Source organism: Dryas octopetala, chromosome 4, assembly GCF_963921425.1.
Source record: "Dryas octopetala chromosome 4, drDryOcto1.1, whole genome shotgun sequence".
Classification (NCBI taxonomy): Eukaryota; Viridiplantae; Streptophyta; class Magnoliopsida; order Rosales; family Rosaceae; genus Dryas; species Dryas octopetala.
Window position 1 is genome coordinate 9,663,791 of NC_141369.1, and position 13,713 is coordinate 9,677,503.

The 13,713-nt window shown below is 33.7% G+C and overlaps 1 protein-coding gene across 1 annotated transcript; it reads left to right on the plus strand.

Moving 5' to 3' along the window:
• Positions 1-7,569: 7,569 nt before the first annotated feature.
• LOC147286630 (uncharacterized protein At1g66480-like) lies at positions 7,570-12,378 on the plus strand. Its single transcript, XM_086238911.1, has 2 exons — positions 7,570-8,333; positions 12,130-12,378. The coding sequence occupies exons 1-2, from the start codon at positions 7,713-7,715 to the stop codon at positions 12,190-12,192; spliced, it is 684 nt and encodes a 227-aa protein (XP_086095037.1). The 5' UTR covers positions 7,570-7,712; the 3' UTR covers positions 12,193-12,378.
• Positions 12,379-13,713: the final 1,335 nt, after the last annotated feature.

A 13,713-nucleotide genomic window follows, 5' to 3' on the forward strand; every position in this document is an offset into this window, starting at 1 on the left:
CAGCCCAGCCTATTCTCTTTTTTCTCTCGTTCACACCCCCCCTTCCCCTGTTTTTTTTTTCTTATTCTTCTTCTTCTTCAACCCTCCCCCAGCCAGCCCTTCCCCCAGCCAGCCCCTCCACCCAACCCACCTAGCCCCTCAACCCCCTCACCCGACCCACCCCTCCCTCCCTCCCTCCCTCCCCCTCCGGCCTCTCCCTCCACCCAACCCACCTAGCCCCTCAGCCCCCTGCACCGACCCCCCCAGCCCCTGCACCACCAAAACAGCCACCACCACCACCTTCTTCTTCCCCCTACCTAAGCCAAAACAGCCACCACCACTACCACATTCTTCTCTCTCTCCTCGCCCAAGAAAATAGCAAAAAAAAAAAAAAGTTGGCAGGTGGTTCGGCAGACCAGTATCGAACCCGTCGGTTTCGTTCGACAGGTAACCGCCGAACAAACCTGGTTCATTCGGTGGGTACCTGCCGAATGAAATAGCAAGGTTCGGCACTGGTCTGCCGAACCTGCAATTTTTTTTTTTTAAGTTGGTGTTGCGGGGGAGGAGGAGGTGCTGCGAGGAGGAGAGAGAAATACAAGGGTCGGTGCTGTGGGGAGGAGAAAGAGAGAGAGATGGAGGTGGTCGGGTGAGGGAAGGAGAGTGGGAGGGAGGTGGTCGATGAGGGAGGTTGTCGGGGTGGGTGAGGGAGGGGGGCTGGGATGGCAGAGGCTGAGGGAGGGGCTGGGCTGGTTTCAACATTTCTCTTTTCTTTTTTTCTTTTTTTTGTTTTTTTTTATTTAAAAATTCATATTTGGGGTGGGGTGTGTAGTGTTTGGATAAGGTGGGTGTGTAGTGAGAAATTTTGGTGAGATTAATGAAGTTGTGGTATTTTTGTAATGGGAGGGGTGTGTAAAAGAGAAATTTTAAATTTTAGAAGATGGTAGGAGGTGTGTAAGAGAAAAATGTGTGCAAAAAGAAAAAAAAAGGTGTGCAAATAGCAGCTCTCAAAAAAAATTCTTTTCACCACGTGCATATCTCGTTGTACATCAAAAAAAGGCGTTGTGGTTATTAAAATTATTAACCACATACATATACTGTAGTGGAATAGAAAAAATGCGCTATGGTAATTAAAATTTTTAACTACGTTCATCTCCCGTGGTGGATTGTATTATAGACCATGAGCATTAAATGTACGTGATAAATTAACTTCTTCTAATCACGGGCCCGTTATTGACCGTGATAATATAACTTTATTTATAACGGGCTTATATTGACCGTGATAGATATAAATTTTTAACCATGGACTTATCTTGACCGTGGTAGAATTAATGTATAGTAAATAAGCTATTTTCTAATAGTGCGTCTATTTCCTTTAGACAGCTCATCAATTTGTGTAGGTGCAGATTGATGAGCAACTACAACTGTGGTGCAGTGACAGTTTATTTAATTGCGGTGCATATTTTTTTTTTTTCCTATTTTCTACTTGTATCTTAACTTTTTTTTGGAGTTGATTAAGCCTTATTTGAGTGTATTTAAGTACATATGTTTAGTAAATTTAGGGAATTTATGGGTTAATATTTACAATTAGTGTCTTTTATTAAGAATATATAATGTAACTGCTATGTATGTAGTTGTAGTACGTTATATGCACAAATTGATCCCTATAAAGCACAAATCGATTCACATAAAGTGCATATCCGTGCAAATTTGTCGTTAAATCGATTCACCCTCAGTGTTCCAAGTTACAAGAAATATTAAAAACTTGTCACAGGTTATCATACATTAAAAGATGTATGATTACAATTAAAGTCAAGTAAAAACAAATAAAAGAACCACATCTGATTTGCAGTCATATAGCACCAAAATCAAATAACTAGCATAATTTTTTAATTTGAGAAATTTTTATGTGTAACTGATACACCACCACGTGATATAACTAATTTAACATGTTATAATATGGGTACGTAGATGTTATTAATACTATATTATACTAATATAAATATACCGTCCAATAATATCCTTACACTTTGAATTTGTTACACTACGTGACGGGGTATCGGATACACTCAATAATTTTTCACATCTCTCTTTAGTCCTTGAACTATTGTCCACATCTCACACATTAGTCCTTAAATTGTATTGTCTCATAATGATAAATGTGTCAACTTTTCTATCAATTTCAAGGATAAATGTGTCATTAAACCTCCATATTCTTTATCGATCTCCACCTTTGATCTCTCTTTTCTTAGCGAATATCACCAAAAAAGAAAAAGAAATATATGCCTATTGATGTGTCTATTTTTTAAACACAAGATCTTTCATGTAAATTCGTGGTATACAAATTGAAATAGATGATATGCAAATATTACTCAAGGGTAAATGTGTCAACTTTTCTATCAATTTCAAGGGTAAATGTGTCTCATGAAATGTCTTTTTTTGAAAACACAAGATCTTTCATGTAAATTCGTGGTATACAAATTGAAATCTATGATATGCAAATATTACTCAAGGAGTCAAGGGTAATGTGTCAACTTTTCTATCAATTTCAAGGGTAAATGTGTCATTAAACCTCCATATTCTTTACCTTCTCCACCTTTGCTCTCTTTTCTTAGCGAATCTCACCAAAAAAGAAAAAGAAATATGTCTATATATTGATGTGTCTTTTTTTTGAAACACAAGATCTTTCATGTAAATTTGTGGTATACAAATTGAAATATATGATATGCAAATATTACTCAAGGGTAAATGTGTCAACTTTTCTATTAATTTCAAGGGTAAATGTGTCTCATGATGTGTCTTTTTTTGAAAACACAAGATCTTTCATGTTAGTTCGTGGTATACAAATTGAAATCTATGATATGCAAATATTACTCAAGGAGTCAAGGGTAATGTGTCAACTTTTCTATCAATTTCAAGGGTAAATGTGTCATTAAACCTCCATATTCTTTATCTTCTCCACCTTTGCCCTCTCTTTTCTTAGCGAATCTCACCAAAAAAGAAAAAGAAATATATGCCTATTGAAGTTTTTTTTTTAAACACAAGATCTTTCATGTAAATTCGTGGTAATATACAAATTGAAATCTATGATATGCAAATATTACTCAATGGTATTTCCCAAGCAGTCGAAGTCATCTCTCCCATTTTCTAGCTTCTTTCTTCTCTCCCTTGTTACTACTGCATGCATCAGCTCCTATCTCTAAGATCTCTCCCTTTTTAGAGAGAGAGAGAGAGAGAGAGAGAGAGAGAGAGAGAGAGAGAGAGAGAGAGAGAGAGAGAGAGAGGATGCGAAGTGCCATATTGACCATAAAAGGAAGTCATGTGCGCCTCACATGATGAAAATTAATTTGACAGAAAAGATCATCAACAACCAAAATAGAGCATATTGCATGCCTCCTAACACAAATGGAAAGCAAGCCGCGCGCAACACCGACAAGTCAGCGAGAAAAAATGGAGAAGTTAGGACAAGAATAAAATTATATTTTTTTAAAAAAATATAAGAAAAAAAGGGAGAAGGACAAGTATACAATATGGACAAGAAAAAATGGAGAAGGACAAGTATACAATTGTACTAAATTGCAGTTTACCCAAAATACATGTAAGAAGAAAAATGGCTAACGTGGACTATATTAGATATTTAAATATTGAAGTGTACATGTAGTTAAAACCAAAGTTAGAATATTCCAAACCCCATTATGTTCCTATGAAAAACTAATCTTATCAAAGAACCCTAATATAAAAACTTATTGTAAATAAATTAGCAATGTGAGATTATTTCCTTTGTACAAGCTTCTTTTGAGAATCTTAATTCTGATCTTGTAAACCAAGGTCAGAGTAATTTCGTTAGGCCAAACATGATATACACAGAAGGTACCCAATTTCATTCAAAAGAAACTTCTTGACTGGGGAGTTGCAAATGCAATTGGCGTCATTTGATCGAGCTAAACAGTAATGTGCTTAATGTAAAAGCAGCGATATATATGGAGCATAATCTGGACCCTTAAATCCACCTAAACTAGTACGAATCAAAGCAAACAATAAGGCAATTAGCGTAGCATTACCTAAAGATCGATTGTCAAACCATGAAATTTAATTCCAAGGATTAACTACAAAGTTAACCCTATCTTAAAACTAAAAATTAGCATAAGAAACTAAACAAAATAACAGCCTAATTGAAGATAAAGAACACGTAGAGCGTCTGAAATTAATTGAAGCAAAGGCTTTGTTATGTTGGCACTGGACCCTTTTGATCTTGAGAGAAAATTTTACAATACAAAAACATTTTTTTTTTCCTTTAATGTTGACGAGTTTTCCTTTTCACTACTAGCTAGGGTATCTCAAAAATTTTGAGTTGGCCTGTTTTCCAATTATGATTTGATAAAAGTTGGCATTAAGTATTGGCCCAGCTATTCCGACCATTTTAAATTGCTGAGTTGGCCATTATATTTTTAAATTTCAATTTTATCCTTAAAATAAAAAATTATAATTTTATTCGTAGGGTCTTTCGATACTTGTTTGTCTGAATCTTTTATAGTTATTCGGCACTTAACTGCTGAATATTGGCAGAGTTTTCTATAAGTAACCACCTAATGGAAATATAAAAGCATTCAGCGGTATTCTATCGAACATTGTCATTATATTCGGCCATAAGCTGCCGAACTCCTTAGGGCCAGTTTGGTATTGCTGTGTGAAAAAATAGCTGTGAGGTAAAACAGCTGTGAAGTAAAATCAGCTGTAAAGTAAAGCAGCTGAGTGTTTGGTAAAATATGTTTTCAAAAGTGCTGTGAGTGCAAAAAACAGTATCAAAGTGTTTGGTAAATGTTAATGTAAAAGTGCTGTGACTGTGTATAATTACTAAAATAGACATGATGTTAAAAGTGTGTTTCACTTATTTATTTGGTAAAAATAAAATGTGTTTTACTTGTTTTTTAAATTTTTGGCTACAAATTTTTATTAGCATTAATTTTTCTAAGAACAACATTATTAAATAACTATGTCTATTATTTTTTTAGGTATATTATAATTTTAATCGTACAATTAAAATATCACAATATAAAATATAACTAACAATAGACATATTTTTTAATTTAAAATAAACAAATTAAAAATATAGAAATCAATGAGGATATTATGGGTAAAATAAAATATTCATTGTTGCTGTGATTCACTGCAGTTTTCAAAAGCACCTAGAAATCTGCTTTCTATTTTTGTTGTGGAGAGTTGAGAATTGTGAGAAAAAACAGTTTTTAATTTTTTTACCAAACACCAAAACTGCTGTAGGTGATTGAGAATTGTTATCCACAGCAGCTTTTGGGTCTTCTACCGCAATCCCAAACGGGGCCTTAGTGTATTTCGGTGGTAGACTGTTGAATGGGTCTGGGTGATTCCATAATTTTTTGCAAAAAAGGGTAAAATAAGAAAAATTTGTCCAAAATATATTAAGTTGGTCAACTCAGTAATAGAGGGTGGTCGAAATAGTCTCCGCTTTAAGTATTTCTGATTTGGGCTCTTCTTTGATGGGCTTTCACTGATCTGAACTCTGCCAAACCTGCAGGCTTGTTCTAGTTGTTCAGCCCATTACCATTTACCACGTAGTAACTCTAAAGCTGGTTTTTGGCCCAAAAAAAAAAAGCTGGTTTCAAAGTCCAAATAGTTATAAACAATAATAATGGCACACCATGTCATAGGGTGGGTGCGCCATGTTTTTCTTTGATCTTTTCCACCCCGAAAACTGGATATGGAAAGCTTAATTTATTTCTTTGTTCTTTTTAAAGCTTGAATTCATTATAATTAGTTGTGAGTCTTGTGACCAACCTTTGTTATTTAATTTTGAAGTCGTCCTTAACCAAACATGCAGATCAAATTGTAGGGAAGTCAAAACTGCAGTGAGGCAGCCTGACGGCCCTGACGAAAGCTAATTGAGCCGGTCCGGCCCATTCAAAGCTAATTTTTTTTTTTGTTGGACCCATTCAATGCTAAGCGATGAATTTAAAGCAACTGTTAAAATTAAAAATTAAATATAAAAATAGTTCATGAATTTTACAGTTAATCTTAATTTAATTTATTAACTATAAAAAGTGTCAATTTGGTCTACTAACTATTGAAGTTGTATCAAAGCAGTATATAAGTTAACTTCTATCGAAAAATTTAATGAAAATTGGTCATGTGCATAGTAAGTGATCACATTTTTAGGGGCATTTCAATCTGTTCATCATATTTTCATGTGACAAATTTCGTTAATTTTCTAATGAAAGTTAACGTTTGTACTGCTTTGGTACAATTTGAAAAATTCATAAATTAAATTTACACTTTTTATAATTAGTGGACCAAATTGAGAATCAGTGTAAAATTCATGAACCATTTTTGTATTTAACCCTAAAATCAACAATTCATTAAAATGAATCCAACTAGAACTATAAATCGCCTCGATACAGTTCGAGTTCGATTCATAATCGACTTGTTTTTGGCTTGTTCGAGCTCGGTTCATAAAATAAAAGAGCCAAGCTCAAACAAAATATATATTAGGCTATAGTTAAAGAAAAAGAGCTGAGCTTGAATTCTATTATATTTAGCTCGTAAAGTTCGTGAGTAGCTTGTATGTTTTTACGAAACTACTCAAGTTAGTTCGCGTGACTTGTTGGTTAAAACTCGGATTATAAAGACTACTTAAGTGAAACAAACTAAATGTTTTTCTTTAACAAAAGAAAAATCTACTTAATTTGCTATTAGCAGATAATTTCTACATATTCTATTTCAATTAGGAGAGCATTTAATTTGTACATGTAGTTGCAAAAGATTGACTATATATTAATATTTTTATTGTTATTGTAAATTATTATTTGGCATCAACTAAATCTGGAGCCAAATGAACCAAGCTCGAGCTCGTTTCAAAAATAAACCGGGCCGATCAAACTCAATTTTGAAAAAAAAAAATCAAATGAGCCGAACCAAGCTTGAGCCTATAAAAAAATTATTCGAAGTTGGAGTTTGAGCTTGATAGAAAATATACGAGTCAAACTTGATGACCTTAGTATTCGGCACAGCTCGATCGGGTCATTTAAACGCAACCTTAAATGCATGTCTCTCTATTAATTAAATGAGTTACGTAACATGTGCACTTATGATACAACAGCAGCAGCATGATAGACCATGCCCATTCAACTCCTCTTATCCGTTTAAAATGTTATCCAACGCTAAACGTCACACACGCGTGACACACTTGGCCCTAGCTAGAGAAGCCTATACTTCAACTAGAAAAAGAAAGGTATGAAAGGAATATAAAAGATGACCCACTACTTTTCTCAATGGGTATCTAGAATTCTGATAACAACGTTGGCCCGCAGCCAAATATAACATAATAATAACAGTAATGCTATATTTATTATATTTTTATATCATAATTTTATATCACTTTATATATTATTTATATATTAAATACTAAAATTTAAAAAAAAAAATTTAAAAAAAAAATTATATCAAATAAAATAATAACACCTAAAATAAAATACAAATATAAAAAACAAAAATGTGGGTCCATTAACATGATTGTAATAATAATTATTACCACCAACAAGCATATGCAGCACTTTTGTCGTGATGGAGCTTAAAGTATTCTAATTTCAATATTTCACACCCAAAACCCAATCTAGGAATCTCCAAGAATTTCGTCAATTTCACACCACGTGATTGTTGCTTTAAATAGGTGACGAAATAAAGTTTTGAGAGTTAATCAAAAGATGGGGAACACAATTGGAGGATCAAAAAGGAAAGCAAAGGTGATGAAGATCAATGGCGAAAGCTTCAAGGTGAAGACACCAATACGAGCTTGGGATGTAGTGAAGGACTACCCATCTCATGTGCTACTGGATTCTCAACATGTCAAGCGTTATGGCGTGAGGGCCAAGCAACTGGAGCCACAGCAAGAGCTGAAGCCCAAGAAAATATACTTCCTTGTAGAGCTCCCCAAGTTCAATTCAGACCAAGACAATAACAATAAGCTCCCGAGACGAGTGCAATCGGGCATTCAGATGAGCGCCAAGGACAGGCTCGACTGTCTCATGCTGTCGCGGCGGTCGGCCTCTGACCTTACCATGATGGGGAGTTCTACTACTGCTTCAGCCGCGGTGGCAGCCGCTGCAGGGACGGTCAGGATGAAGGTGAGGCTGCCGAGAGCGCAGGTGGCAAAGTTGGTGGAAGAGAGTAAGGATGACGTGGAAGTTACCGAGAAAATCATGGAGCTCTATTTGGCCAGTAGTGCTGCTGGCAGTGCCAAGCCGGAGAGAGAAGAAAGTGAAGGTGTCAAGTTGCACTGGAAACCGGGGCTTGGGAGCATCGGAGAGAGCTTCAAGGCGCGTGAGGTATAATCTCTCTTTTTTTTTTTTTTTTTCTATTTTCTTTTCTTTTAGTGGTGCTTAATTTATTTCATTTTCACAAGGTTTAATTTGTTTTCATGCTGTAGATAATATATTAGTTAATTACACAAACACAACCCTTGGATTAGAACCCAAACGTTTTGCACTGTTTAATTTCCTAAAAGATGCTTTATGCTTACGTACGTGGTGCCCCAACCCCCTTTGTGAGGGGGCATCCTTTCGAGCTTTTTAAAAAGAATTGTCTCGCGCTTTTAGGTATTTTCTACCTATCCACTTGTATTGGTTTTGGGTATAACCGTATAAGTATGCTTAATTTTATTTGAATGAATAGTTGACCAAGCTCTTTGATATTTGAAGAAACCTTCGGCCGCTTCATTTGCTATATAATTTTTTTTTATGAAAAATTATTTTTTTATAAGTAAATCACTAACATGTATATTTTAATGAGCAAAATAATGGATTTTTGACTAATACACTCCTAATCAACAATTGACCATTGAATCGATCACAAACATGTGTACGTATATCTGTAATGTAGGAGGTCAGTGAGTTTCTTTGTTAGTCCTACAAGTTACATACCCTTTTTTTTTTTTATAAGTACACTGCTTTAATAATGTTGATGTGTTTTAAGTAGGCATGTTTTATTTTTAACTGTAGTTTAAAAACGTTGTTTGAATTTTGTAGTTTTATAGGAAAGAATAAGGGCTCGTTTGACACTGTTTTTAAAATTACTGAAAGCACTTTTAAATTAGTAAAAGTGCTTTTGGTAGCGTTTGATAAAAATAAATAAAAGTACTTTTAGGTTCTAAAAGCGCTTTCAAGGAGTTTTTTGAGAAGCACCTAACAGGTGCTTTCTCATGAAGCACTTCTAAGTGTTTTTGTATGAATCACTTAGATTTTTTTATAAAAATATTTTTGTACTTCTTAGCAGAAATGCTTCCAGTAAAAGCACTACTAAGTAAAAACACTACTAAGTAAAAGCGCTTCAAAAAAAAAAAAGTGCCAAATGGCCCCTAAAGCAACATATTAGGATGATAATGTAGAACAGTACTAGTGCATATTTTTGATGCAGTACAATCGGCCAAAGGTTTACGTTACTGGAATCCACCAGGAAATTGAGAGAAAACCTCAACAATTAGTTTGATAAAAATAATAATAGAATAATCCGCTAGCAATTGTAAAAATTGCTTAAGTACGCTTAACGAAACCCTAGGGCGCAAACAACCATATAATTAAGGCCCACGGATAATTACAAACCCAAATAAAATATAAACGAAAATAAATAAAATATCTAAAAGTTTAGAATGCAGTTTTGAGGCCCTAAACGATCTCGGATGGCCAAAAAAGCCCATACGTCATAGCATAGCTATGGGTTTGACTCGTCTCGCGATTCCCTTCAAAAGGATATGCATTAGTACCACTTTCAGAGCCAAACCCTCCGACTAGTAGAAATCATTTCCCCAATTTCTTGGGTTTGCGACGATGAAGCTGTTGCATAAACTTCTCCGTCATCCGTTTTGCATCAGTATTTGCATCGGAAATATAATTAATTTTAGAATAAGTATGTAATCACTTAATTAATTTACAATGCACATATATGCAACCTACCGAAAACTCTAAATCTCTAATAATATATAAGAAAATTATAGCTTTTGGCTTTTTTGTTAATCGAAATTATAAGTCAAACTGCATACTGATTATGATAGTTAGACTTTAGCTTTTCAATCGCCAACCAGGGAAGGAATTAACTACAATAAAAAAAATAGAATCAAATTGTACGTAACAAAAAAAAAAAAAGAAATTAATGAGACCACCAATAATAATCCTAGAGATTTAAATTTTTATTAATTTTTTATTCTCAACTGGTGTGATAAATATATGATATAACATTACTTATTATAAATGAATTAGCCTCATAGATGTACGCCATGCAATAACAAATAATATACCTCCGTATTATTCTATTTTCCAATGCATATCGACCACTAAGTTCTTGATAGTTGTATACCAAAATGTCTTAGAAAAACTTATAACAGTTTTATTGATCACCATGACAAGTCACCGACCACGTGCATGCATGCTTCATGCTTCCATGGACTTCCCACAAAAATAGTCAAACAATAATGTTTGTTAATTAAGTTCAAGTGTTCAACTACATTTATTCACCAACATGGGTTTATCAAATAGGTTTGTTTGTATTACTACCACACACACTATAGGAGTGTGCTCAAATACCACCCGTAAAAATAATTTTGGTAAATTATCACCTATACTTTCACAAATGTGTCAATTTATCACTTATCGTTACTTTAGTTAATTTTTTTGTTTACTTTAAGGCTATTTTCATCAATTTATATGATAAAAGCATTTAAAATATTTAAAATTTATTCAAATAATAGTAAAAAAAAAAAAGTTTATTCAAATAAATAATAGAAAAAATAATTAATTAAATTCATCTCCCCCACCTGATTGCACCCAGCTCGATCGTCCCTCGCTCCTCCTCCCCCCTCCCCCGACCCAGCCCATCCCCGTCACACCCACCCACCCAGCCCCAGCTTCGCCCCCTTGCACTGCCTGTCACACCCTCCCTCCCCCTCCCCCAATCGCACTCTCCCCACCCAGCCCCGGCCTCATCACACCCCAACCCAGCCCTCCCTCTCTCTCTCTCTCTCTCTCTCTCTCTCTCTCTCTCTCTCCCTGTCTTAATTAATCTTTCTCCTCTTTCTCTCTCTTCATTTTATTTCTTTTAAGTTGCATGTTCATTTGAACTGGAAGGCCTTGGTTTATTTTCTGCTCTTTTGAGTTTTGGGTGTTAATTCTTGGTCAAATGAACAATTTTTTATGTCAAACTTGATTAAATAGATAGAGGGAAGAATGGGTTTGGAGGGAAAGAACTAAAATAACCCAATTTTGGCGCCATTATACATGAGGTAGCTGATAAATGTGAGGGAAAAAAAGGTTGTACTTAAAAGACGGAAATACCCTTCATACTAACAGCACGTGATATTTGAGCACAAGCATTAGTGAAATTCTAGGTGGTTCATTGTCAAATTTTTTTTATAGGTGGTATTTGAGCACACCCCCAATAGTGTGGGTGGTAGTAGTGCCAAAAAAGCCTATCAAATAATATGTTTATATTTGATCAAAAAAACGAAAAAATAATTTATTTATATCTATGTCAATATTTAATTGATTAAAAATAAATAGAGTTCAAAGTATTAAATTATTTGATAAATAAATTTGGTGAGAGAAAAAGTGTTCAAAAAATTGCTAAATAAATTTGGTGAGTGAAACAATATCCAACAGATTGCGAAATGGTTAAAAGACATAATCCTTTTTGCTTGGCGACATTTTTCTGATCTGTACTGCTAGCTAAGTATACTCTTTTAATTTGCATCCGATCGAAGACTCCTACTTGAAAGTTGAGAGATTTTCTGATTTTTCATTAGGCACAATTTTCAAATTAGTGACTGCTACGTACTTTGATACAACACTTTTTTTTTTTTTTTATTTGTTAGATGAATAATCTACTACATCGATCATATTGCTGCAGTGACTTTAAAAATTGTTTGAATTATATAGGGTATATAGTTTTCTTTATGAAATTAAAGCTAACCTTCTAGAAAAAATAAGCATTAGTATTAGGAGGATGACCAGAAATTTAATTACTTATAATATGATCATATGTAATGTGACATCAAATTTATTTTATTGTCCTCCCAATTTTTCAATATTCATATATATTAATTGACATTACTTTTTGAATTGTATAAATTTGCAGAAGAGAGTGAGTTTTGTCCCTGCAGAATTAGGGGAAATCCGTTTAGATCAGACTCTTCAATAGCAGTCAACTTATCAAAAGTATCAAAAATTGCACCACATGGCAGGACATATATTTTGGTGCCCTTGATTTGTATATGTAACATATATTTTTGCAACATATTATGGTATTAGCTCTTTGTAAATTTCTTACTTTTTAATTAATTAACATGAAGTACTATATATTAGCTCAAGAGAATTTTACTTCTCATTTAATTGAGACTTTTTCTTTCTCAATTCTCTCACGCGAGCCTCTCTCTATTTCGAGTAAGGCTGTTCTCTCTCACAATTGAGATAATTTTCAAATGCCTTGAGTTTGCAATGCTCTAATTCCTTTATATATAGGCAGTTGGATAGATGGCATATCCCTAAATATCGATCATGAGCTAAAGTTGGAAGGCTAATTAAGTTCAAGTACTTCTCCATTTCTCCATGTTTTACGTTCAATTCCTTCATACCAATTTATCACCTTGTTTCTGAACTTTCAACTTATAAATGCACCAGCTTAGCTATATATATAACTAGCTTCCTTTACATTTATTGAGCCACCAAAAATCACTACTATAAAAGTTATTCTTAGACATCACGTACCCCATAAACATTGTAGTTATGTAAAAATGATGTGGTAAAATTTTTGATATCGCATTTTCACATTTGCAAGACTTTAAATATCAGTTGTTGGATCTAATATAAATAACAATATATTTGTTTGAGAAATGCTAGTTACATTCTCCTTTTCTTTTCTTTTGACTTTATCTCTTATTTATTATTATTGAATGCGTATTTATGATAAAACCATTTATTTATTAGATCACCCTTTAAAAATCACTTTTGTAAACAATTACCGAAATAAAAAACGTTTGGTTATATAACTGTTACCAAATAAACATACAGTGAATTTAACTGTTATTAAAACTTTCAAGCAATTTTCAATTTGGTTAATTTTAGGGTTTAAAGAGTTTTCATAGTAATTAAGAATTTTGATAAGAAAATACATGCATGCATTCTTCTATTTGTTTTAACATTTAACATCCAGTTTAATATGGTCCAATCACTTATGACAAAGCTACTTTTTCAACAAACTGATAACTATAAGGTGGTCTCATTCTACACTTTGAGTCTTTGACACCCGATAGTCTTCATCGATCTCCATTGTCTCTTTACTCTTTCTTTAGAAAAAAATCTCAAATCCTTTCAGCTTAGTTCTCATTGTCAAAAACTTTGTTCTCTGTACGTTGTTTATTCTTTCTTCTCCATCTTAGAGGAATTTATAGTAGTGGAAATCATTACAAACTACAAAAATCAACCTATTATACGTACATATCTAACTAGGAAAGAAAACTCATTCTATAATCAACTAGGAAAAGTAAACATATGCTTTAATCAACTAGGAAATCACAAAATCAAATCCTAATATCTAATTTGTCAACTTTCCAATACCGCCCTCAAGTTGGACACACACACACAAATATATATATATATATATTACAAGAATGCTCTAAAACTAACTAGTTAGTAAGTTAATACAAAGCTAACCACCATACTG

What these genes read in the sequence shown, in the direction of transcription:
- LOC147286630 (XM_086238911.1), top strand. Translation starts at nt 7,713, where the DNA reads ATGGGGAACACAATTGGAGGATCAAAAAGGAAAGCAAAGGTGATGAAG. An exon ending in AGAGCTTCAAGGCGCGTGAG is followed by an intron (nt 8,334 to 12,129) that starts GTATAATCTCTC and finishes ATAAATTTGCAG; the next exon opens with AAGAGAGTGAGTTTTGTCCC.